The sequence below is a fragment of the Phalacrocorax carbo genome, chromosome 26 (assembly GCF_963921805.1).
Source record: "Phalacrocorax carbo chromosome 26, bPhaCar2.1, whole genome shotgun sequence".
Lineage (NCBI taxonomy): Eukaryota > Metazoa > Chordata > Aves > Suliformes > Phalacrocoracidae > Phalacrocorax > Phalacrocorax carbo.
In genome coordinates, this window is record NC_087538.1 from 1052426 (window position 1) to 1078451 (window position 26026).

Here is a 26026-nt window from a genome sequence, read left to right on the forward strand (position 1 = left end):
TTGGGTGCTGCCCTTTCTAAAAGCGAAGGGGTTTCTTGCAGCTCTCCTTGCAAAGTGAGTGTGTGGTTTGACACGTGCATGAGCTAGCAGGACGGCTTACGGCCACAGAATGGAGATGGGCAAATCCCCTCTCCTTCTCCCTGGTGCAGTGTCCTGCCTCCTTCCTTGTGCCAGCTTTTATGCTTGCTGGCTCTCTCTGCAACCCCGTTTCACTCTCTAAGCTGGTGGAAAACTCTCTGCTCTTGTGGGTGCGTTCCCTGTCTGCTTGGGGAGTTAATGTGGCTCCTAAGGAGCTCTAAACCGTGTGCAGGTCAGGGCAAGGGAAGGCACAGGGATACAGGAGCAGAAGGAAGGAGCAGATGGAGAGATGGGGGCAGCAGCAAGGCCTCTCTTTTGGTGGCACTGAAGTGAACCTGGTTTGTGACATCACGTCTGCAGCTGCGACTGACCGTATCTTTAGCTTTTCCTTCAGTAAGCCCGTAACATTGTTGGCCTTTGAATCTGACTTTCATGTACTACATGTCAGTCAACGGTGACATCCCAGAACACTGACTTGGCTGGATGTGATTCTGCTCAAACATGTAATTTCTCAACTTGTTCTTTCTTATTTATTTTCTGGAGCTTTTTAATGCAAAACTCACTCTCTGACTCGTGCCGCGTTGCTTGACTTGACTCCAGTGTCTTGGGCTTTTTCCCCGTGTTGTTTATCCTGTCAGTACCCCTGCGTCCCTTTTTGTTGGTGATCTCGTAGGCATCAGAAAAGCAAAGGATTCTGCTTTTGCTCTGCTGTGAGATCCAAACCTGTCCTGAGTGCCCTTTTGTTAAGGAAAAGAGCCGCAGGAGGTGGCCGGGAGATTATTCACGGCAAAGGGATGAAAGTTCTGTCAATCTCAAAAATGTCGATGGCTGTCAGGAGTCTCTTTTTGCATTTTCTTCTCTATTCACAGTGAAGAATGCGAGACCTCGCGGCTCAGGTAACGAGCAGCCTGCTGCAGTTTCCCGAGGTGACCATTCAGGCTCTTGGGGAAGATGAGCTCACCCGAGGGTCTGTGCTGCGTGGGCGGTTTTCCAGAGGTGAGCCTTTTCCTTGAAAGTGGGTCTTGCTGTGAAGTTGTTACTGCCTGGAGGTGACCTGAGGCACGGGGTCACAGCATCAGCTGTGTCAGGTTGGTGCTGCTCGGGTGCGTCAGGTTTTGAGAGAACAGAAAGGATGAACTATGACAAAATGATGAAAAATGTTAACATTAAAACATTAGTAGAGTTAAACTTTGAAAGGACAACAGCCTGCGGCAGTCTTGAGCTATTAAAATAACACGGGCAAGTCAGTGAGCCCTCCTCAACTTCTAATGGAATGAAAGGCAGTTTACAAAAGAGTCCTGGTGTGGTTTTGGGCTGTATTTATTGGTACCATCATAACATCCTGTGCAGAACTAGTTCTCCCACAGTGTTAGAGAGGCAGCCTCCCCTGCTTTTTCTTTCCTAGCCTGACTAAAAACAGAAGGAAGAGGAAAGCCCTGTTAGGCGCTGCAGCCAGGTTTGCAGAGCATTTAATGGGACGCAGAGGAGTGTCCCGGGAGAGCTGCTGAGAGCGGCTGAGCAGATGAGGTAGCTGACTTTGTCGGTGATCTGAAGGTAGAGCCGGGGGCCTGCCTGGGTGTCCGGGCTTCTGCTGAGACCATGTAGAATCTCTCTGTGTGACTGTAAGTGCAGTAGTTGAGTTAATACTCCCTTTGTGTTGGAAGTAGTTCAGTGAAACTAAATGTGCTAACTTCTCTCTGTGATCAGCGTGTGTAAAAGTTGAAATTGGCTCCCGCAGTGCCCATTTTAAGGTAATTCCTTGTTGAAGTCCAAATCCCTGCCCAAAGTGGGCGTGTGTCGAGCAAAGTTAGTCAACTAGAAAAGAATTGGCTGAGATTTTGCCATATTTGAAGTATGCTTTAGGAGATGTATTCTCATATGTATTTAGATGATTTCTAGCAAAACCAAGCTGAATATGGCATGAAGACTAGAGACCAATCTATTGTAATCTTTATCCCAAACAAGCAGAATTCTTCAGTGCAGGAATGACAAGTCCAAATGCAAAATCATAAGGTGGTTCATTTTACGATGCATTGGTTGAGGATTCAGTGGGTGATTTTCAATAATCGACCCGAATTCGGTAAGCCTCTCTTGCTCTGTGAGCTACTTCTGTTGAAGCAAAGGGGCAGTGATTGTGATTTTCCCGTTGTTTTCAACCCTCTCTTGGGAGTTTGCTTTAGCCAGCTTTTCCTTCTCTTCCAGGGAGAGATGGGCTGGCCTGGCTGGCGTGTGGCCCTCAGCTGGAGGTCGTGAGCGCTGTGACGGGAGAGCGGCTCTCTGCACACCGTTTCAGTGGAGCCCGTGAGCAGCCTCCCACCATCCGCGTGGTGAAGGAGGTTTCCTGGCAGACGGGAACGGGGCTGCTGGTTGGCTTGAGAGAAGCAGAGGGAAGTGTTCTCTGCCTGTACGACCCTGGAACATCGAGCGTGGTTACAGCAGTAGTTCTGCCAGGAAGGGTGGGTGCTTTTTAATGGGGGAAACGTTGTCAGGTGCTGCATAACGCTGTTTCAGGAGCAGCTTTGGAGCGTCCCTTTGCTAGGACGTCCATTTTCTCTATTGTGTCATCATACTGTCACTGCAGAGTGTCCAGTCGAGAGCACCTTGATGTGAAATCGTGGGGTTAACGGTACCGTTATCCTTTGAGTTTGCTGAGAGAGTCAAACAAGTTTTCTGGTTTTACAGTAGAGCACGTAGTTACCTCATTCTCCACTTTGACAAAAAGGCCTTGAAAACTACCTTTTTTTATAGCCAGAGTGACAAAGAACTCGTCCTCACCCTGCCTTTCAAGTGTTGGTAACATACATGTCCTGAATGGTTCATTATGTCAGAAATACTGTCTTTAAAACATCTCAGACTTCCATGGCTGTGCTGTAGCTGACTTCGGCACATTCCCAGGAGTCTCGGACTAGCAAGCAGGTGACTTTAGAGCAAAGCACATTTTTCTGTTGACTTAGGATGGGAAAAAACAGGCTTCACTGCGTTACCTGGCAGGTGGTTACAGACTGACTTTCAGCCTGAAGCCCTTGAACCTCTGCTTATTGCATATGGTGCTTGTGCCGGTGGGATACTCTGGTGTAACGTTGCTAATTTTCCCTGCCTTCTCTAACCCATAAACTCAAATGACGTCCTTTCCCCTCGGCTCCTTGTCTGAGTGTAGACAAGAGTCACCTTAAGGTAATGGAACATCAAGGTTCCCTCTGTCTTTACCACCTTAGAATCTGCGACAGATAAATACTTCCGTATTACTCAGCTTTCCAGAGCGTGGTTTGGTTTGACTTGCTAGAATCCAGGCGGGGTTTGTTTGTCTGTAGCGCTACAGTGTGATTGCGGGCAGTGAGCGTTTGTGGGGTGGTGATTTCTAACGAGCTGAGCTGGGTTGGTGCTCCGCTGTGTGGGTTTGCCGATCGTCCTGATAAATCTCAGCGTTTGAGATGGAAAGGCAAGCTGTGTGCTGACATAGACGTGCAGTCATTCAGACTTGTAAAAGCAAATCTGAATTGAAAACATTAACGGTATTAAATTGGTTTATAAGGGTTGCATGTTTCAGAGCTCTGGAATGGTATTTTCCCCACTCTTGCTGGTTTGTGTGAGGCAGAAGGGCAGCATGCAGAGTCAGGGAGCTGAGACAGGATTTCTGCGTTCGTTCCCAGAAGGAGCTGGCAGCAGTGTAGGAGAGCGTGCAAAGCCCAGCAACAGCCTAAGCATCTGTGTGTTATCTCAACAGGTTTTTTTCCATGCTAATTTCAAAGCACAGCACTATACCAGCTAGAGTGAAGAACATTAACTCTATCCCAGCTGAAACCATGACAGAAACAATATAAAGTTGTCTCAAATACTGCGGGCACTTCTAGGAGTAGAATTCTTGTGGCCCAGGGGAAAGGTAAATTCTGTAGCAGATTGCCAGGCAGCGCAGTCACAGCAAGTGCTTGACACGGGAGAGGAGAGAACTTTGGGGCTTCGAGGTTTGGTCAATTTTTCCCCACCTCTGGGGAGAAAACCCAATCTATATAAAAAAAGGAGTCCTTGTGGTGCTCACTGCTCTGTTCCGTTGTCGTGTAACAGGTTGCTGTTGATGTAAAGCTCCCTGGTGTCACTGTGTGACATTATGCAAGGAGGCTGAAGGGCAGCCCGTGTTCTTTTGTTGTGGAGCCTTAGTGCAGGAGCCCTCACGTGCTGGTGTCTCTGCTGGAGCAGTCAGGGCTGTCCCGGGAGGGGCTGCAGGTGCGGAAAGGTCTGTCTTCATCAGGGCCTTGTACTAAAGCTGCTGGCAGGCGGCTCCGCGTGTTACAGAGCAGCGTGCGCGTCTCCTCAGCCGGAGCTGGCTTTTGGCGAACCAGCTGCTGGGCTTTTTGCCGCTGTTTCGGCACTGAAAACTTTTCTGCTTTCCCTGGTTGCTCTGTTGATTCTAAATGAGGACTGGTGTAGCTTTCCCTAAGCTGGTATCTCCCTTCCGCTCTCTGTAACAATACTCCCTTGCCGTGGCAGCGGTGTGTCTCCCCTGCAACTTGGCCGCTGCCGCGTCTGACTGAGAGCCGAGATTTGCCCTAGTACCTGTTTGGCAAAGAAGGCGTGGGCTGTATCCCAGTGCTGACGGGCTGGGGGCCGTGGGAGAGCGAGAGTGAGTTTGGCCTTTCTTACTCCAGTCCCTTAAATACGGTCAAGTTTCTTGCATTTAACGGATTTTCTGTGTTGTCTTTGAGTTAATGGTTTCTAAGTGGAAAATGGAACTTGGTAAGCTGTGATAATAGACTGCACCATTGCAGTTGGAGTGAGCTTAGCGAAATCCCTGCAGGAAACCCCGTAAACGGAAGGCAGTAACGGATGTTTGTACAGGACATTTTTGGGGGTTGGTTTGTTTGTTTGTTTTGTCTGGATATAATTGGGATCAATGCTGTGTTTTTAAGTTAGAGAACCCTGTATTTACTTTCTTGCTTCTGATGGGCTGATTCTGGCTTCACTTTTGAGTGATTTCTATCAAAGCTTGTCAAAGAGCTTAAATACTAACTTGTAGTTTTCCTGTAGGTAACTGCTGTAGAGCCCATAACTAACCCCGGAGGAGCCAGCGTGAGGCCTTGGCACCTGCACCGGGCTCTGCAAGGGTTTTGTGGCGTGGCAGCGGTGGCGACAGATGTTGGTCATCTGCTTGTGGTGGACCTTGGTTTGGATGATCTCTCTTGCAGTCAGAGGGAGAATGAACCATCGGGTGAGCTTGCGGTTTCTGAACTTGAACGGAAAATTAAGAAAACTTGTGTCTTTTAAATCAACAACACGCATCCCACTTTGAAGCTACTGCTGTGCAGACGTTTATGGCTGCTGATGACAGGTGGCGGTTTGACATCGTCTGGCCCTGAAAGGATTAAAAATGGGAGTGGCTTCATACTCCTCCTAAGGTTACAAATACCCCCTCCCACCAGGGTCCCTCTGTCACGGTGATTCTCACCAGTGAGGGGTAGGAATCTGACCATCTGAGTCGGTGCAGCTGCCTGACAGGAAGGTGTGTCGGACGTGCCCTGTTTCCTGGGAATGTTCTTCTGCTTCTGTTCATTGACTTGGGGCAAAGTTGAGGCTTGTTTTTTAAAGTAAATATGCCTTACCAAAATCCCTGCATTTCACCAAACGGAACCTGTACTTGGTGTACTCGGATTGCATACGCTGTTTTTGCTCTTACAAGAGTGGCCTCGGGAGCTGGTCTCACTTCAAGTAGCTTCACCATGAGGCCCAAACTCCTGATGTGCAGAGCCCAGGAAGAATTTGTCTATGGAGGTTTCGCTTTCACCTGGTTTTGAAATAGGAGCGAGGATACCTGTCCAGTCAGAGAGTTCCTATGTGCTCTGAATGCGTACAAAATGGGAAGAGCAGACAAAGTATTGCATCAATGGGTATTTTGCCGGGGACGGTAGAATTAGATCATCCATGTTGTCACGTCAGTGTTTCAAATGCAACCTGAATGGCATAACGCATTCCTTTATTGTGTGGTTTTGTGCGTGCAGGTCTAACAGTTGTCACTAGAGCTGCTGCTGGCGTTTCACAAGGAAGAGCAACCGTGAGCAGAGCAGGGAGACATCTCTGCCTTCAGTTACAGTGTCCTTCAGGAACAGCGCTCTCGACCCTGTGCTACATCAGCAGAAGCAACCAGCTCGCCGTGGGTTTTTCCGACGGCTCCCTGTCACTGTGGAATATGAAAACTCTGCAGCGGGAGTAAGTCGGCCTTTGCACTTGGTCACGCCTGGAGGTGCAGGGCTCTCAAGGCTCTGCTTGAGGAGGAAGTCTGTTAATTTAAAGAGCCCTTTTTCAGGGAGGGAAATGTGGAGTGTAATCTTGGCCTGTTTAGGAATCCCCTTCTGAAGTAACCATTGAGCCATACCTGGATTCAGTGGGCCGCCTTCTGCCCAGCGGGCTGGGATTGTTCTCCTTATTGTGCCCGTGGGCTGAGGAACTGCGGAAAGCTCCCTTCTCTGGGTTCTGTCAAGCAGTCAGGGTGTGAGAGAGCTGCTTTCCATAAGGCAGTTTGTTCCACCAGCAGTATTCAGTGACAGCAGGAGTTGGTTGTGTTTCAATGAAAGAGATTGTAGACATTATTTCTCAGAACCAGCTCCTGCAATGAGGGCACCCATTGAAAGGCTGAAGTATGTTAATGATGGGATTGTGGTGATCATATTCTTTAAAGCGTCCCGGTTGAAAGGAGTGAGACGTGAAGGATCAAGAGCTGATCTGTGGCTGAAAAGACATTCTCTCCCACATTTCAGCCTCGACCAAAAGAGGGGACTGACCCATGCCAAGGCAGCGATGCATGGGAATGAAAGTCTGCTTGGAACACTTGGAGGGGGAATAAGGGTCATGTCAAGGGATAAGCAACAGAGAAATGAGGGAGATGATTTCAGCTCTGCCAAAGAGCAATCCCCCCTGGAATATCTGACCCAATTCAGATCGGGATTCACTGAAGCAAATCTGCAGTGACTCACCGGGAACGATTGGCGGCATGAATAGAGAGTGCAGGGATAGTGAGGTGGCCAGAATAGATTGTGAAGGTGCAAGGAAGGTTCAGAAGTCTGGAGGAGAAAGGCTTTAGATAGTCCAAGTAAAGAAACAAGACACTACTGGTGTTTGGCGCTGTTTTCAGCTTGTGCAGAAGAGAGGCTGCATTTTCAGTTCAATATTGAAGCAGGCGACAAGAGTAGGAAGAATCTTTTGCCTGGCAGCTGAAGGAATCCTTCCTGCTCCTGCTCCGCAGGCAGAGGAGGAGATAAAGCCAGGTTATTGCCCGTGATGGACAGTAATTTCCTCACCTCGTGGCTGTTGCATCAAAAGCAGTCGCTCCCGTGACTCCCTTGTTTGAGACGGGAGTGTGACCTTCTGTGCCTTGAGGAGAAGCACGTCAGGGGCTCTTTGCTCAGAAGATGCTTCTCCCCTTCTACAAACAGGCAGGGCCACCAGGCTCACCTGCTTTCTGTTTTTGTTAACCCTGCAGGCACCACTGTCAGCTTGAAGGAGGAAGGATTCCTGTCTGCGCCGTTACTTTTCAAGAGCCTGAGCACGATCCTCGCAACTGTTGCTACTTGTGGGCTGTTCAGTCGACGCACGAAAGGTGAATAAAAGCTTACTATCGGCCACTGATTTTTTTTTTTTTTTGAGTATTTGTTCACCTAGAGTTGACCCACGTGTATTTGTTTTGTTGAATTAGCCGTGCAGGAGATTCTCTCCGGTATGGAAGGGGCTGACGGTGCGATTTGTACAGGATGTAACAGGGATGGAGAGGGACCTACTAGTTCCTCCCTGCTGAAAGGCAGCAAAGCGACAGTGGCTCTATTTCTGTGCTGGCATTCTTCAATGGCTTCCTTTGTTTCCTGATGACTGCTTCATGATTTGCCTGATATTCACACCGTGGTATGAAAATACCATGGAGCGCAGTGGAGGCTGCAGCTCCAGAGCACTAACGGTGCGGATCCACCAGCCTGCTGCCCCTAAAGGAGGAGGTGACAGCATGGCCGGTTCCCTGGTGCCAGCCTGAGCCTTGGTGAGCCAGCTCAGCTCGGCTGGCAGGGAAGGTGCTCAGCAGCCAAGTCGGTGGTTTCCTGCTGGGCTAATGACTGAAAGGAGGGTGTGGAAGGTGCCGTGTGTGCAGGGGAGGGACTGGAGCTTTGGTGGGAAGGGAAGGGGAGAGCGATCTCGCCCTCTCAGCATCAGCAAGCTATTTACTCAGCTCGGCTGCTCATGGAGTGGCAATCTTTTTCAGTTTGACTGTAAAGCAGTTTTGATTGCGAGCTCTTCAATGCCAAGAACTGTTCCCAACCATTTTTACTCCACAGAACATCTTGAAGCTTCCAGATTGTATGGGTAGCCTTTGCCCCAGAAGCTGTTAGTGTCCAAATTTCCTCCTTTGTGGTTTAGCGGCTAAATGTGACCAATTCTTAGGTTTTGGGAAGGGCTGTTTTTCTTTTCAGCAAGACAGTGCTATTCAGGAAACCTCAGCCTAGACCTAAGGAAAGGGTAACGAGGACTATAAAGCAGCTTTGTAACCAAATGTCATCATTTGTACCTTTTCCAGTGAAGGCGATGCCGTGAGTTTACATCTGTTGCAGTTAGCGTTCGCAGACAGGAGGCCCTTGGCTTCAGGACAAGCCATGTACGAGGTAAGACGTGCACGTGCGTGAAAGGATGGAAAGAGTCCTTTTCCCTAAGGGAGTATCAGTGAAGTTGGCAGGGGGAATATTGACCATGACAATTCAGAGATGACTTAAAAAGAAAGAATCTTTTGCTGAGTCTTCCCGGGCACGGCCTTTGTCCATACTTTTTGAAAAGAAGTCGTACAATTTCATACCGCCGTGTCGTGTGTTCCAGCCAGGGCCGCCTGCAAAGAGCCCATATAAATTCAGTTCCTGAAGAGGCAGCAGCTTTTACAAAGAAAATGATTCTTCATTTAAACACCAAGTGAATGGCATGTAGGAAGAGAAGACAGGGCTTTGAGTAGCTCTGTTTAACCAAACTGCAGAGTTGAATAAGGTTCTGTCTGTCTCCCTTCCTTAAAACACGGGCGTACAGCTTTATTCTGTTCCGGTCTTCAGGTTTATATTCTTGTTTTCCCTTTGAGCTCTGTCAGCAGGACTTCACATGACGCTCACCTGCAGGGTCTCTTCGGTGCTGGTCCTGAAACTTAGTAGCTCTAAAGAGAACTCTTTCTACTTTTTGGCTGCGTTACCTACGAACTCTGCTCTTGAAGCCAGCAAAATACGCAAATACAGTAAAGAGTGGTCTGATTTGGTCAAAAAAGTATATGTAAATTTTGAGAAGTGGCTCCAAAGAGGTTGTGTTTAAAATAGAGATGAACTAGCCTTACCTCTCTGTTATCTAACAGATAGAAGACGCGTTTTTAGAACGTGTCATTTTATTCAGTGTTACGCCTGAAACCCTTGCAAAATCTTTTGGATGGGAAAGTAATCTTAATTCAGAGCATGTCTTTCCTGTTGAGGTGCGGTAGGAGAGGATCTGTGCTCTACAGCCTTGATATTTATTAGTAGTATTTCCTAGAATGGTTAAGAGAAAGCTTGCCTGTTCTCAGAGTAGGTGAGTTAAATGTAACATATCAGGTCATACGAGAATGGATTGTCTCACGCCAGTTCCTTCTAGAGCTCTGAAACTTTAGGAAACTTGGGTAGAATGAGGTACAAGCAATTTTTTATTTTCTGGTAGGTTTTTGGAGATTTTTAGCTGCTTAGCTTTTGGTTTTGTTTGGTTGGTTTTTAACTGTAGAGCTGCTCTTTGTCCACAATCCACACACCCATGTGTTGTAGGGTAGAGCATTTGACCAAGTGCTGTATTTGGAAAGACAGTATTTCAGTCAATGCTTGCTTAGCAATTGGTGGTCTCAGAGGTTCCACACAATCCTGCTGGAGTTTCTGTAGGTCTCAAAGTAGTTGGCTGACTCTGTAGGAATTCGTGCCCCTAAACGCCTTGCCCACGTGCATGCCATGTCCGCCGGGTTGTTTTGCTGTTGGCTGCACTTGGTGAAGGCAGGGAGGCATATTTCACCCTTTAGTCCCTGAGGAGGCGAGAGGAGGAGCTGGCAGGAGCTGACGTGGTTTGAGAGAAGGCTGTGACTCAGGAAGACGTTCTCATGGCTACTCCCGAGGGATGGGCTTTCACTCTAGCGGTGTGTGCCTATAGATAACGCCTCGCAAGAGAGCTTTGGCTGCTGGAAGGCCGTGACTCCTCTAACTTCATCAGTTCTGTGATCAAGTCATGGAGCAAAGCGCTTTGCATGCCTATGTATGGCATTATTTCAGATCTCTCTTTCTAGATAAATACGTAGGTTTGTGAAGAAACCGGGACGGTGCAAGGAATTCTGCAAAACACATTTAGAACCAGTAATGCGAGGGAAATGCTCAGTTCTGAAAATGTGCAAAGCTTTTACGGCCAAACTTACCCGTTACGGTTTGACACTCAGTTCTCTTGCTTGTCAGCTGTAGTTTCTCTTTGCCATCAGATTAAGCGCCTGGGAGAGATACAGTACAATATGCAGGTTCTATTAGACATAGACATTCTTTCCTACTGAGGTATAATGTCTGCTTTTCTCTCAGAATGACCTTTCTCTCGCCTGTGATTTTTTCCGCAGGGTTTGGCATCCTGTGTTGAAAAGTACAGTTTGGATCTGACGGGTGGAGCCTTTCCCTTGAGAGGGCAGGGCAGCAAGGCCAAACTACTCAGCTGTCAGGCTGTAGAAATCTTTCCCAACTGCATTGACAGAGAAGGCAGCGTTGATGAAGGTTTGTTCCTGATGCCCGTGTTTGGTTGTTCTAAACTGAATGGTTTTGGCATCCAAGCAGTGAATGCTGTTCCATACCCACAGCCTGAAAGTCTTCAATATCTGTATAGACTAACTTCTTGGGCTTATTTCAAAGGAAAAACTGGGTGCTTAGGTTCTGTGGGACTTGTTAAAATAAACCCTATTTTTCCCTTCAATGCTTGCTGACATGCTGTAGCGATGTATGGTGGGGTCACCTCTATAACACCTGTCAGTCATTTTATTCCTCCAGCTCTCGTCTTTGAACAGTAGGATCATCCCCTCCATTGCTTAGGAATGTTCCCTCAACTTTCTTTTTTCCCCTCTTCCAACCTATGCCTGCACCTGCATCCAGCTGGCGGCTGGTCACGAGTGCTGTTCCCCAGGGCTCGGTCCTGGGGCCAGATCTGTTTGATACCTTCCCCAAGCACCTGGATGAGCCGGCAGTGTGCCCGCGTGGCCAGGAAGGCCACCAGCATCCTGGCTTGTATGAGAGATAGTGTGGCCAGCAGGAGTAGGGCAGTGATCGTCCCCCCTTACTCGGCAGTGGTGAGGCTGCACCTCGAATCCTGTGTTCAGTTTTGGGCCCCTCACTACGAGAAAGACACTGAGGCGCTGAGTGTGTCCAAAGCAGGGCAGCGAAGCTGGTGAAGGGTCTAGAGCACAAGGTTTAGTTGGGATCTTAGGAAAAATTTCTTCACAGAAAGGGTTGCGAAGCAGTGGAACAGGCTGCCCAGGGAAGTGGTGGCGTCACCATCCCTGGAGGGAGTTAAAAGACGTGCAGACGTGGCGCTGTGGGACAGGGTTTAGTGGTGGGCTTGGCAGTATGAGGTTTACAGTTGGGCTCGATGATCTTAAGGGCCTTTTCCAACCTAAATGATTCTACGAGTCTATGATCTGCCCGTGCACTTTGCCCTCTCTGTGTCTAATAGGTTCCTACACCTACAAGCTCTTAAAGCAATAGCTTCTGGCTTCCCTTGTCCGGATCGACAGTTAAAACTCCTCTGGTGTCTTTCATTCCCTTGCAATAATGAGATGTGCATCTCTGGGTTTGCACATCCAGTGATGCTCTGAGCACATCTCTGAGCCGGCTGCAGTGATAACTTTCACAGCCTTTTGTTTGGGTGTGTGAATGCCCTTCCCTCTCTTCTTACTGGCCTTAACTTATGTCTGCTGTTACAAAGACGACACTGGCGTGACTTTCTAGGCTATTTGTGTTTATTAGCTTTGTCTTAGTCCTGAAGAGGCAGCTTCCACCTCTTTTGGGGTGCCACCCTCTAACAACAGCGTGTCAAAATCTAATGAAAACCCCTTTGGATTTTCTCCACCTGTGTCATGATTCTGAGGAGAGGGCCTTCTAAAACCTTGTCAAAAACAACTAACAGGCGCACCCACCAAAAAACCCAAACCAAAACCAACAAAAAAGGCCCTTTCGGTCCCCTTTTCATGAAGTCTGAGGCATGGAAAAATGCTTGTCATTTCTCTGATGGCTCCTCATTAGCTTTTATCCAGAAACTATTCAAGTTGTAGGCCCACATGAGCTTCTGTTGGATGTGGGTTGAGGTTAGAAATGCAGCTGGCTTCTGATTTATGGAACTAATTGACATCTTCAAAGGCAGTTTCAGCGGCTCACACAAGTGAAAGGGCACAGAAGCTCACGATGACACACAGTAAAGCGTGGGAGGCTCCCTGAGCAGCCCTGATGAACTCAGCAGAGAACAGAGACCCATTTTGCCAAACGACCTGTCTCCTGGTTCCCTGCTCTGTCAGGGTAAAGGATGCACCCCCCACTTTGCTCACATCTGGAGAATGCCTTCTCCCCAGAGACGACAGACCATGCCACTTCTTGAGAGAACCCGAGTGTAACATGGTCAATGTTTGATGTTAAACTCTTTGTTCCAACCTCCTGTTTGTTGGGGTTGGGTTTTGGTGTTTGTTTTGTGTGATAATTGTGTTCTTTCATTCTGACTGTGCTGGAAAGGAGCTATTCGTAACACTCGCAATCGAGTCAAATCTGGAAATTAATAATGCCAGCTGAGTGATCAAGTGTATACGACAAGAATTTGTATGCTTTCTAAAAGCAGCAATGTATGTTTTCCTAGGGTGGTGGGTTGTTTTTTGGTTTTTGTTTTTTTCTAACCATCTTGATGCACTCCTACTGTATGGGAAACTTGATTACCTGACAATTGTGTATTGGGTTTGTCTTAGGACGGATACAGGTTGAACTCGCAAAGGGGGGCAGCATGACTGAAACCTATCACAGAGGTGATGCTGTGGTGTACATTTTTAAAATTCTTCTTAGTCAAGTGTTGCGTTTCATGAGTGACGTAACAGAATGAAGCCAAAATAGAAAGGGATGTTTTGAAAATGTCAGATAGATTGTATTTTCTCCCAATAAGAAACAATGTCCTGTCTTTTCCAGTCATATCTCCTGACATCAGTGTCTCCGTCTTCAGCTGGCAAGTGAACACACGCGGCCAGGGAAAACCATCTACTTATTTGGGTGTATTTGACTTGGACTGCTGGTATCAGGCTCAAATGCCAGGCTCACTAAGGTAGGTTTTTATGAAGATGGTTTCAGTATCCCTCCCCATAATTCACTGGAAAGTCGGCGTTTAGCTTCTGCGCTTGTTTTCTTTCAGGCCAGAAGAATCCCTTCAGGACTGCCCCTATTTTGCACTGTGGTCACTGGACGCTGTGACAAGCACGACTGCTCCAAACCCCCTTCTGGATGTTGTGGTGCAGGAGCGCAGCCTAAGCTGGAGAGTTCCTCCTTCTTACCCACAACCTGAGCTGTGTTTTCATCCAAGCACCTATAATTTTGGTAGGTATTACACGGCTTTGAGTAGTGATAAGCTTAAACCGAGCTCAAATGCCATTTATTGGTTCTCCTGTTCACTGTTTGTCACGCAAAAACCCAACCAAACCGAAACACCCCAACCCCCCACCCACCCAACTGTGATGACGTTGTACTGACCAAGTGTGTGCTGTTGTGACACCTGCCTGACAGGCGGCTGGGTCTGGGGGTTGGGTGCTTCTGTAACGCAGCCCGTGAGGTGGTGCTGGTGATCAGATGAAATGACTCTGGGCTGAAGCTCAAAGCGCAGCACCTCGATAGCCCCGGAGGTAAAATTTCTACACTCAGCCATTATTTTTCTAAAAAAGGCTGTAAGTGATGTCATGAGGAAAACGGGTACTCAGTTGTACCTTTCCAGAGGTTGCTGTGACAAAAATGTAAACTGGTGCTACCATCACGGTGAGAGTATGGAATGTTGTCCAACGTTCGTTGTCTCTGCAGATGGCACGTGCCTGCTGAGCTCTGGAGTTGTTCATGTGACGTGCAGCGGCTTCCAGAAGGAGGTGAGCTTTTACTGTATCTTTATGGAGAATGTCAAGAGATGGACCTTTCCTAAGCTTTCCATGGCGCTGCTTTCGGTGTCAGGGACCATTTAATGCTCCTCCTGCCCATCCACATGCGTAACTGCAATTGTACCCTACCAGTTTTATCAAATGTAATGTTTGAGGTCCCCTCTTGGGAGTGTAAACCCACCGTTGCCTCCCGTTGAAGCACGATCAGGGCCTGAATGTCTAGAAAGGAAGAGAGCGCTGCTCTAGGAGCAGGAAGAGAAAGTCGGGGAAAGCTGTTCCTTCTCTCTCATCAATGAGTGCAACTGCCTGCGTGGTCCTGAGTTCGGGTTTTGATCCCTGATGAGCTGGGAAAAGAGGACAGAATGGAGAAAAGGAAGCATCGTTCCCTCAGAACAACCTTCAGGCAGAGGAGCACTTGGTAGGAAGGGGAGAGCAGTCTTTCCCTGCCCTCATCTTCCTCTCTACTGGATTCCTCACCAGATCTGTGGGGGTGCGTTGGGGCAAAGCGCACTTGTGCACAGTGTGGTAGCTAACATGAACGTCTTGGCAGGTTGGCCTGGCCCATAGGCTGTTTCTTTTGCAAGCCTGATGTAGGCTCTTCCATTCAGATTGGGTGATCTGATATCAGCTCCACGTTGGAAATAATTGGGAAATGCAGAAATTTGTCATACCCTTTGCTGAATTGAGACTAGATCATTCAGAGGCTTGTTAGGGATTTGAGCAGGAATTGCTTGTGAATGTGAGTAAGACAAATCTCAGAATTAGGGACAAGAAGCTCGGTTTGGGGTTTTGTTTGCCACCGTAAGTCGTACTCGGTGTGTTTCCTTGTCTGAGACTGGTTTTCAGAAAAAGATGGAAATCTGATGTGTGTATTTGAACGTGTAGAAATGGCTTTGAATGTGATGATTTTATTTAGAAGGGAAAGATACTTGTGAATGTGCTTAAAAAGCCAAAGAAAGAAGCAAACAAAAAGCAAAAGCCCTAAAAAGGAAAATTTGATGAGGGCTGAGTCTTGGGCCCCTCGGGACAAGAAGGACATAGAGTTGCCGGTGCGTGTCCAAAGAAGGGCAACCAAGCTGGGGAAGGGTCTGGAGAACAGGTCTCATGAGGAGAGGTTGAGGGACCTGGGGTTGTTTGGCCTGGAGGAGAGGAGGCTGAGGGGAGACCTTATCGCTCCCTGCAGCTGCCTGACAGGAGGCTGTTGTGAGGTGGGGGTTGGTCTCTTCTCCCAGGTCACTAGCGATAGAACGAGAGGAAAGGGCTTCAAGCTGCATCAGGGGAGGTTTAGGTTGGATATTAGGGAAAATGCCTTCACTGCAAGAGTGGTCAGGCCTTGGAAGAGGCTGCCCAGAGAGGTGGGGGACTCACCATCTCTGGAGGTATTGAAAAGACATGTAGACGTGGCACTTGAGGCCTGATTTAGGAGACATGGTAGTGTTGGGTTGACAGTTGCACTCATTGATCCCAGAGGGCTTTTCCAACCTTAAGGATTCTATGATTCTATGTTTCTATGTTCATTTCACCTGGAAGAAGTACCAGAACACCAGCTGCACTAAGCTGCTCCTTAACAGTGCACGTCTGTGCCTGCCTGTGCTTTGCCCTTCTGAAGGATCACCACGGCATTAGAACACAGTGTTTGAAGCGCCTAAAACTGAAACCTATTAGAACATCAATGTTTCACTTCTTTTCTGTCATTTTGGGAAATGACAACTTAATGTTTGGGGTGTCGTAACTCCTTCATGTCTTCATAGCCTGGAAAGCTGCTTGATCTTGGCTTCGCTGCTTCCATGCAAACGTTGCAGAGTTCTGTTTGTTCTGTCCCCTCCGCGCATTCCTGATGGCAAACTTCTCTGCACCCCATGTGCCATGGGTATAAGCAGGGCACGTTGCTGGGAATAGTTAATTGGAACGCAGTAAATTGAGAGGATAATGCAGAGGCATGCAAATAAAGATTAGAATTAGCCTTTGGGAAGTTGATGTGTCAGGGGAAAAATTCCATGTGCTCCTCACAGCAACAAGCAGCCCAGCCTGTGATGCCTGAGTGAGTGTAGGGTTAGAAACAAGCACTTACTGTTGGTGGTTGGGATGTTGACAGCAGGTAGGATTCTCCTTTGATTTCGCCTGTTACTTTTAGGAGGAGCAGTTAGAGGCGGTCTTGTCAGCTGCTGCCCAGACAGGTTCTGTAGGGCTTCTGACTGGCTGCATTAAGCTTTGGACATCTAAAGGTAAGACTTGTTATGTTTTTTTTATGTTGCATGGTTTCTTCGTTTGGAATTCTTGATTCATTTCTTTTTTGTTCTCTCTTTTTAAAGAGCAGCCAAGTTCTGCTGCTAATTTACAGTTTGCCCTTGACTGGACGTGGAGCAGAGTGATCTATACACAACACGAATTTGATGACATATGTGAGTACTAGTGCAGCCATGCTGCAAACCTAGAATCAGTCTTTCCAGTTGAGCTCATTCAGTGATCTGCTGGTAGATGGTCTTGCCCGCAGATCTGGAAGTGCACTTTGAAACTCTGCAATGGCTCTGTAGGCTAACGATTTCATACCTGTTCTTGAAAAGGTGTTGCGCTGTTTGACGGCTCCTGCAGCTCCACTGACCCGCAGAGGTTACAGGCTCTGCAGCACCGCCAGTTGCTTTTGAGCAACCTTAGCACAGTCTTGAACTGTTTTCTAACAGAGGCACAAGAGCTCGCCGGAGAAGGTTTGTCACAGTATTTCTAACTCTCTGGTATGTCTTATGAAGATTTGGAACGATGCTGGGGCTGTAATTGTGGAAAGAGGAGCTTCTGTTGGTTTTGCTGATTGGCAGAAAGTCAGATGTAGCGGGGAGAAGGGGCTTAACTGGGAGGGGTTGGGGCTGCCACTTACCGCGCGTTGAGCTCAGGGCAAGAGTTTGTTGGGGAGCTGGTGCGAGTGGGTGGGGAGGCTGCGGTCAGCAAGGAGCTGTGCAAGCACCCGGCTTGAAATTACAGCAACGGGATGTGGCACTGTGACAAATACTCCCTTTGATTGTCAGCTAGCAGTGCGTGATTGCATGCAAATATTGGATTGGAAATGACTAAAATCAGAGAGGAAGCCTAAATGAGTAACATGTGAAGTGAGTTGCATGAGTTTCTGTAGCTGTTTCTATTAGAACTTGTTCCTGGCATATTGAGGAGAAAAGAGAAAATCCTTTTGCTAGAGTAAACGTCTCTGCTACGTGAAGAACAGGTGCCTTATCCATGAGTGGATTTAGTAGTTCCAACTTCACTTTTTTTTATTAAACCTTTAGTGAATCTTCTTCTTTGTAAGGGTTGCTTGTGATTGTGGGCTTTTACTTCAGAGAAGGACGTGATAGGGAGTGAAAAATGCACAGGCAAAGATTTCTACCGTGTTATTTTTCTACTTTCTCTTTAGTGTAATGAGGGGAGCTTTATAAAAAACAAAAGAAATTGCACACCAACAGTCCTCTTAAGCTTCTTTTCATGTTTTGCAGACTTGACACATAAGCTGGCGGTGACCAGCCTCGCAGCTTTGTATGCACGAGTGGTCCTCTGGTTCTGTGGGTCCCGCCTCCTGCCCGAGGGCTCAGGTAAGCCTAAACTGTCACGCGGCTGTAGCAGTCAGTGCTTCCTATGAACACCTGCTTCCCCATGGTTTTGTCAAGGCTTCATCGATACCAAGTCGTGCCGGTTCAGTGACAGCAGATGCTGAAGTTCTGCTGCTGAAATTGAGATTTCACTGTTTTTTCAACTGCGTCGTGTAGAATGATGGAAGCAGTTTCTTTCCGGGGTGTTTCTCAGAACCAGCACTAAGCCTCTGAGGGAGGGAGTTGCTCGTGCCCACAGCTTGAAATCCTTGGGATTGTAAACAAGTAACTCCTAAAGCACCAACACGGGAATGCTTGATTTTACAGTAAAAGCCTGACGTGCGTGTTTTGAACTTTTTACGGATTGTTTGAGGAAAAAATACACCTTGGAAATAGTTCATCATTTGGATGGGTTATAAATCCTATTGTCAGCCTTAACTGTCTTACGCATGTTCACATGACATGTTTAAAAACCCATTCCCTTTGAGAACTGGGGGTATTTTTTTAGAGTGAACTTCAGCTGACACTACATGTTCTGGATGCTACATCACCTGTAAGCTTGAAATGGCACTTAGGACAAGGAGGAATTGACTCCTGTGTCGTAGGTCTCTTTTAGCAAAGGCAGAAGGAGGCTTGGCTTCTTTCAAAGTCGGAGGCTGGCCTGTGCTTTTGATGCTTAGCTTGTGTGTTCTTCTGTCTTTTTAGTCAAAAACTGTAGGTTGAAAATGTGATATGACTTCTTTAACTTACTTCTTATTTATTGCCTGTAGGTTACGAGATGCGTTTCTCTAGACCTTTCTACAATTATCCTCTGATTCGGAGCTACTACGCTGGTCATCGACAGCAACTGGAGCGTTTATCAAGGTAGGACGTGCAGGAAAGCTCTAGAGCAGTTCCACTGCAAATTCAGAAGCGGCAGCGAGTGGCTTTTCCATCAGCAGCTGTATTTGCTACGCTTCATGCATTTGCTGGCAACACTCTTGACTGGAGTGATGCGTGTGTCCTGCTGAACAGAGAGGTTCCTTTCCCGTGTTGAAATGTTGATATATACCTCTGCTTAGTGCCCTTTGTTGGTATCATCATTGTTTTGAGGCGCACGTAATTCATTGGCAATTCTGTGTCATTTGTTACCACTGGAAAAGGTCGTGTGGTGAGGACAGGATCAGTCACGGCCAGGTCAGCAAGGCACGGCCTTTGCAGAGCAATTGTTCTGGGCACAGAAGAAAGCATGTTTTAGAAAAAAAAAAAAAAAAAAAAAAAAACCAAAGCAAAAATAATCTCTCTCAATGAGCAGTGATAGATGGCGATAAGGGGATTGGCCCAAATCTCCCACTCCCAAGCACCGCGGTGTCGTTGAAGGAGATGGGCAGAGTCACACGCAGCTGGCACGGCCAGCGCTCTCCTGGCGACTGGATAAAAGCCCCTTCCTCACGGGAGCTCCCTTTCCTGGGCTGGCTCACGAGCATAATGGTGATGCGCCTTGGGTTAGGTGAGAACAGATTTTTCTTTGGCAACTCTTCTGTAACCTAAAGAAAGTCCTCAAGTAGCCGTGGCTGTGGCACCGTGAGCAAGGTGCAGCAGGAGGAGTCCAGGTGGAAGCTGCTCTATGTCAGGCGCTGGCTTTCAAGCTCCTCTTCCTGCGCGTCCTTCTCAGGTGACTCTCGTACAGGCTCACGGGCTCCTTAGAAGCACCACCTCCAGCGTGCTGCTTCTGCTCGTCCTCCTCGGGAAATGAAAGGCTGGCGTCGCAGCCCGCAGGAGCCTGCGATGGGCTTCTGAGGAATGCAGTGTTTCACAGGCCAGCCCTCCGTCACTGTGATGGCACGTGCAGAGGCGCAAACGTGCTGCTTCAGGGGATACCAGAATTCAGCTGCGGGCTCAGCTTTCTGACCGTGACTGTTTTTCAGTAACAGAAGCGAGGTGCTGAGACCAAAGCCTGACATTGCCGTGCTGTGGTCTCACCGCTGTGCGTGGGAACACTCCCGCTGGGGGCGTGAGGTTTGGGGTAGCTTTGCTCACACTGCCCTTGTATTACAAGTAATGCGGCACAAAAGAAAAACTGAAAACTAAAAGGTCGCTGCAACTTTCCCCTTAATAAGGGAGCTTTTTGGATTCCTATTTGGAGCTCCTTTAATAATTCACTAGGATCTAATGAGCACCTTTCACCTGACTCCGAAATTTCTTTCCAGTCGATTTCAAGTCACGATCGTGCCTTTGTCTGTTTGTTCCTTTCTTGGAGTCGTGGGAGCTTTAGCTGGGTTTGTTTTGGCTGGAGGAAATCTGTGACACCGAGAGGCTGGAATTAGTGTTTTCCTCTGTCAAATCCTCGCTACGTTTTGTTCCAGAGGCAAACGGGACTCTGACTGCCTGATGATCGATGGGATGTTTTCCCAGTTGGGAGACCGAGTTGAGAAGTTGTGGCGGAGAGATGAAGGAGGAACTGGGAAATACCCACCTCCTAGCTTACGGGTGAGTGTTGTGTTCCCTGAAAACAACCACCACCACCACCACAAACCCCAGCCCCAGCCCAGCCCTCCCCCAAAGCCAATGATTTCTCAAAGAGAGGACTTTTAAAAAGCTTCTACCTTTTCATTCCAGGCACTGCTGGAGCTCTATTTGCTAGAAGGCGTTGAAGAAAGCCACAAACACGCAATCGTATCCCTTGGAGTTATTTCTGTCACGCCTCCAGTATACGCGCATCAGGGGTCTGAAATGTCTGTCACCTACGCGTTCGATGCATTTTCTAATTTGTGCTTCAAACACACTGCGGATGAACACGTGTAGTTGAGAATTAAGTCGCAGACAGAAGCATTGTTTGATTTCTTTGTACTGTGGATTGTTTAGGAATGTTTAAAATGTTGTGTTGCAAAGTCTTTTCTGATGTGAGAAAACAGGTTTACTAAGCAATGTTAAAGGTAGAAAGCTCCCCTAGATTGTCTCAAAATGTAAACTGTTTTTCATTTTTGAAGCACCCACAGCTGTAGCAAACAGCTGCTTCCTCGAGCGATGCACTAGAATGTGCTGCTTCAGAGCAAAAGGATTTCTGACAGCGGTTTACCAGGACCTGATGTTGCTGAAATCATCCATTTTCCAGCACAGCTAAGAGGGCTTGCTTTTGTGCTGTTACAAGTGCAGGCACACAGAATAATAGAGAGAGAGAAGGGAAAAGTCATTGGGCAGAAACTGAACTTTTAAGCTGCCGAAATACACTGTGTTGCTTTGGTTGTGTGTTGCCTGACCCGAGAGGGGAGCCTAGAGAGCAGGGGCTTTAAAGCTGTTGCACCCCGGAACTCTCTGATGAGAACAGACCCCCCAAAACAGCTGTCAGAAAGAGAGAGTGACACTGCCGATGAGTGATCCACATACTGGTTTAAATCCAGTTTTAATCATGCAGAGCTAAGCTGTGCTGTAAGGACACCCTAATTTCACTTGTTTTATATACGCTGGAAAGGAGGGAAGAAACCAGCTGTAGAATTTGTTTGCTTTAATAATCAAGCATTGGCCGTTCTCGTGTTTTGAATGTCCAGCTGGTGGCTCCAGTGACTAAAGAGGGAGCCTGTGTTTCCAACGGAACTGTTTAAATATCGAAAGGCAACCTTTCTGAATGCCTTAGAGAAATCAGAGAGTCTGTCTTTCTGGTTATTTATTCAGAATGCAATTTTGTTGTTAGGGCCTGACTATCTTCAGGTTGCAACAGCATGAAATGGCAAGACTAATACATGAGTATTTTCTGCGTCCTACCACTATGATATTCTTATTTCCTTTTATTATCTATTAATATTCTATTAACAATAGTAATAATGTTATTTCATGTGATAAATTGTTGGTCTTGCAAATCTATTAGCCTTAATTAGATACTTGATATCAGACAATTTACTTGCTGCTAGACATCACGCATCCCTTTCCGAACAAAACAGAACCTTCCGTCGACTCCTTCGCAGCTGCCTTTGCCATCCCTTCGGGCCCTGTTAAGCTTATTCGAGGTTTTTGGCTTCTAGACCACAAGGACTATGATGTAAGCATGTGACAGTTTAGTTGGGCACACATTGCAATACAATGCTATGATCTATCAAATGATGTAAAAACCCTGGTGCTTAGCTGATACCAGGTGATAAAACATGGGAAGCTTCTTTTGTAATGCTGCTTCAGCAGCACCTTCAGCAATACGTGATGATCTGCAGTTTGGTTTTAATTACGTTGAGAGGAAATGGATTAAGACAATGAAGAAGTCAGCGTTAATGCTTGACGTGTGACTTGCCAAAGCCGTCTGTTCAGGTTGTTCTCAGCAGAGCAATCGAGCACTTTCTCAAAAGCAGTGGTTTGGGGACTTTAACTATTCAAACTGCCATCCTGGCAGCAAGACTTGAGACAGAAGACCGCAAAAGTGACTCTTCAATCTAATTCATGTTCCTCCTGATGCTGAAGGTTGTTCTTTGCCCGTCACAATGTTAATATAACCCGTTTGCCTGGGAGAATGACTTGTCTTTATGAGAGGTGATGTTTGCCTACGGAGATTTGGTTATCCTGGCCAGGTGTGAATCCCTCCTGTCAAAGGACTCCCTTTGTTCTGTACGGCTCACGGAATATTTTTTTCTGCAGACACTTCAGCATTTATATTTACCTGTCCGGTACCAAGCCCTTCATTAGTCACCATCTAAGTTTATTCAACAGAGATTCACCCTTACTGAAGACACTTTTGAATCGTTTTGTTGTGCGCGTGTGTGTCTCTATATCTTAAGAAACCTGATCTCTACCTTCTGCAGAGCTCCCTGGCCCTCTTTGTTGAACCAACTGCAACCAAACCTGTGTCGTGGCAAGACGTGCGAATTCTTCAGTCCCTCATGTGCCAAGGAGAGCATGGGCGAGCCCTCAGATACACGCAGGTGATGAAGCTCTCGGCCTCCAGCTGTAGCGAAGTGCGGCTTTTCCTCACTGTGCTGTTGTCCAATAGGTAAAGAAATATCTGCCACCATTTTGGCACTCAAATACTGTGAGAGGTGGAGAACAAACACTAGAAATCACAATCCCCTACACTTCCTTTGAACTTTGAGCACAATATCTGGGGGGCATCTTTTTGGTGATACCATTAATATGCCTTTACGTCTCACAAAATTAACTACAGGTGCATGGCAGAGGCTTGGGCTCTGCTGCAGGAACACACCACTCAGTTAAAGGAGGAAGAGCTATTAAAAGACATGTATGACATCTGTCGGGAGATGGGACTAGTGGAAGACTTCCTGAGGCTGCCTTTCACAGACTCTGAACAAGTAAGTGTGGGCAAGAGGAAAATCTGAACCCCCTCTTTGCCAAGAGAAGAGGCAGGGTCATCATATATGTTTTCAAATGTGTTATTTCTCATAGAAGTGTTTGGAGAAATTTTTACGGACTCATGAGATTCTTTTAGCCCGGCACCTGCAGCGTGCCAACTGTACGGCAGCCCCACAGCTGAACCAGGCGATGAACGTTCATCTCATGGTAAGCGTAAAAGTCCTGCCAAGTGTGCAAGGTTCTCTCAGGGGTTACTAACTAGATTTAACAGTGCTCAATAAGAATCCTGCTTTCTTTATCACACCCTTCTTTGAAATACTTGCAATAAGCATCTGCACCTTTCGTTACAGCTGAACTTAAAAGTTGAACAAAAAATTTCACTTCTCCAAAGCGACCCTGTGAAGTTGGAAATTCTGTGTTCCAGGCTGTTGTTGACTCCACGTCAAATAGTTTGTTTGTGTCTGAGGATTAAATAAGTGTCGTGGTTTAGCCGGCAGCTCAGCCCCACACAGTCGCTTACTCACTGCCCCACTGTTAGATGGGGGAGAGAATCAGAAGGGTAACGCTCGTGGGGTGGGATAAGAACAGTTTAATAATCAAAATTAAAAGAAACAACAACAGAAATGCAATGTAAAGGAGAACAACGAGAGGCGCAAAGCCCCGGGGGAGGGGGGAAGGGAGGGGAGAGGGGGAAGGAACCGCCGAAACAAACCACACGCGCCGCAGCCGCCCACCGACCCGACGCCGCGCCGCCTCTGCGCTGCCACTGCCCCCCCTCAATATACTGGTCATGGTGTCACATGGTATGGAATGAACCTGCCATTGGCTAGTCGGGGTCAGCCGCCCCACCATGGCCCCGCCCCTCCCAGCACCGCCCCCCCGCCACGCAGCAGAGCGCGGGAAGCCGGAAAGGCAGCCGCCCCCCACGGTGAGGAGAATTAACCCCTTCTCATCCAAAACCAGCACAATAAGTATCTTTCCTGTCAGCCACTCTTACCATTCAGATATTCCGGGACGTATGTTACGTAGGGTTCAGATGATTGGAAGTTGTTTGGGTCACTGTGGAATGAAGAGTGTGTTGTATGTCATCTCTGGTATCTCACACGCAGCTCTGGGTGCCAACCCGCAGGCAACATTTGCATCATGGGTTGTTCTTTTTATTATTTCCTCAAGTTATAGCGTGAGGTCTGCAATTCCACAGCTTTCGTTTTACCACTTTTAGGACAGAAATTCTTACCTAACTTCTGAGTCTCAACATAGGCAGGTCAAATTCTGTGTTATGGGAACTTCTGTTGTGGTTCTGTGATCCATCTGCTGCTTTCCAGAACCATAGTTTCCCAGGGAAGCAAACTTGTGGGGTGGTTCTGGAAGGTTGAGGTCCTGCGTTTGAAAGCTTCCATCCCGGGGGAAGGGGTGTGTAGGTAGCTTTCTCTTCCTCATTTTAATCCTCACTTCCTCTTGTCCAACGTAACCCGCCGCTGCCCTGGAGATTCAGTCACCTGGGGCAGCGGCGTTTCAGGAAAAACAAGCCTGCTGTTTTGTCAGCCACGTGAAACTTGTGGGTGCTGACAAGCGTGTCAGAATGAGGTTCTGCAGGGTGCCGGCATGGTTTTAGCTTAAAGTTGTAGGTTCTGCTATTATTCTAGTCTTCCTTCCGCTTGGCTAAAATTCCGGGTGAAGCTGGTGTGCGCTGATGGGCAGAGCTGGCTGCCGCTCTGTGCAGGGGGTGTATTTTACTGCACCTGTAGAGGAAACGTATTCCCTAATTCGAAATAGCACCGACAGCTCCGTGCAATGAACTTCTTGTAACATTTAACTTCTTGCTTTACGCTTCTCGTTCATCAGAACGACTGTGCTCCTCGCTGGAGACAGAGAGCAGTTGCCAGACATTCTCTCTCAGCCCAGCATGGCAAGACCCTTCCTAGAGGTCAGAGGCAGCTGGCTGTAGAGAGAGCCAAGCCTTACCACCTGCCTTCGTCCGGACCAAGAGAAGGTAATTTTTAGGGGGGGAATATAACGCACAACTCACCATCGCTTTGATTGCACAAGGCTGATCGTTTTTCCCTCGTGCTTTACAGCTGCAAGACCAAAGCCAATCTCGACAGTAACAAAACCAGCTAATGCAGGAAATGTGGATCCAAGGGCACCTTTCAGCAGTCGTGTCTTGGCCAAAGTTAGAGAGTTATGGGTAGGAAACGAGCAGAAACCCAGTTGAGAGAGAGTTTTTCTGTTATGATAATGTTTGCTATGCAAAATACATGTGTTTATATTATGGTAAATGTGTTCAGAGAATTTAAGATGGCTAAAACTAAAACCCTGATTACCATCAAGCTATTGGTGTACATATCTTGCTAGACTTGATTGTGTGATCAAATAGTGATCTCTTCCCACTTGCTGACACATTTCTGCTTTGTTTCTGCCTCTTTTACTTAAAAATAGGCAGAATGATAAAGAGCAGGAAAGAGGCCTGTAGCTGTCAGATGAGTTTCCTACAGGTGGTGTGGCCAAATCAACCTCAATTCTGGTATATTTGGCCGTGAGGGCAATGAAGGTCAGTTACTGCCCTTCTCTGCTGTCCTTTTGCCATGAGAAAAGACCAAGGCCTTGGGCAGATCGTACTATAAGGACATGCCCGGCGTGCAAAAAGGCCGCAGATAACTGAGTAGTTTAATCCCCCATCAGAACCCCTTCTCATGGAAGATGACTCTCAGGGTTGTCAGCGCACTCCATTTATTTGCTGCAATTCATCCCTTCCCATGTAACCAACCATAACTAGCTTCTGGTGGGGAAGAAGCAAGCTCCAGGCAGAAGCCAGCCCATAGCCTCTTGTGAGTTGTTAGGCAATGCTTGTAACCTCTTAGCCTAGGCCAGTCGGAAAATGCTATGAAATAATAGAATTTCTCGTAGTAAGATAGCATTTGTTTCTTATGTTGTTGGTACTTTTGTCTTCTGTGCAAAACTT

General features: G+C 47.4%; 2 protein-coding genes and 1 long non-coding RNA gene across 3 annotated transcripts in view; 2 read left to right on the forward strand and 1 right to left on the reverse strand.

Moving 5' to 3' along the window:
* LOC135317692 (uncharacterized) overlaps positions 1-26026 on the reverse strand; it is a 177500-nt gene that overhangs the window by 41578 nt on the left and 109896 nt on the right. The window lies entirely within an intron of this gene.
* Positions 1-26026, forward strand: part of LOC135317688 (uncharacterized) — a 123494-nt gene that overhangs the window by 25825 nt on the left and 71643 nt on the right. The window lies entirely within an intron of this gene.
* On the forward strand, positions 954-25038 carry LOC135317444 (protein ELYS-like; the record flags this gene model as incomplete). The annotated part of the gene is made up of 19 exons (XM_064473733.1): positions 954-1074; positions 2281-2534; positions 5101-5281; positions 6069-6276; positions 7547-7663; positions 8624-8708; positions 10688-10838; positions 13278-13410; positions 13498-13679; positions 14154-14209; positions 17712-17799; positions 18567-18660; positions 20142-20265; positions 20395-20451; positions 21665-21811; positions 22560-22747; positions 22919-23063; positions 23158-23271; positions 24910-25038. Coding segments are annotated over exons 1-19 (2574 nt in total), but the record flags the coding sequence as incomplete, so codon positions are not given.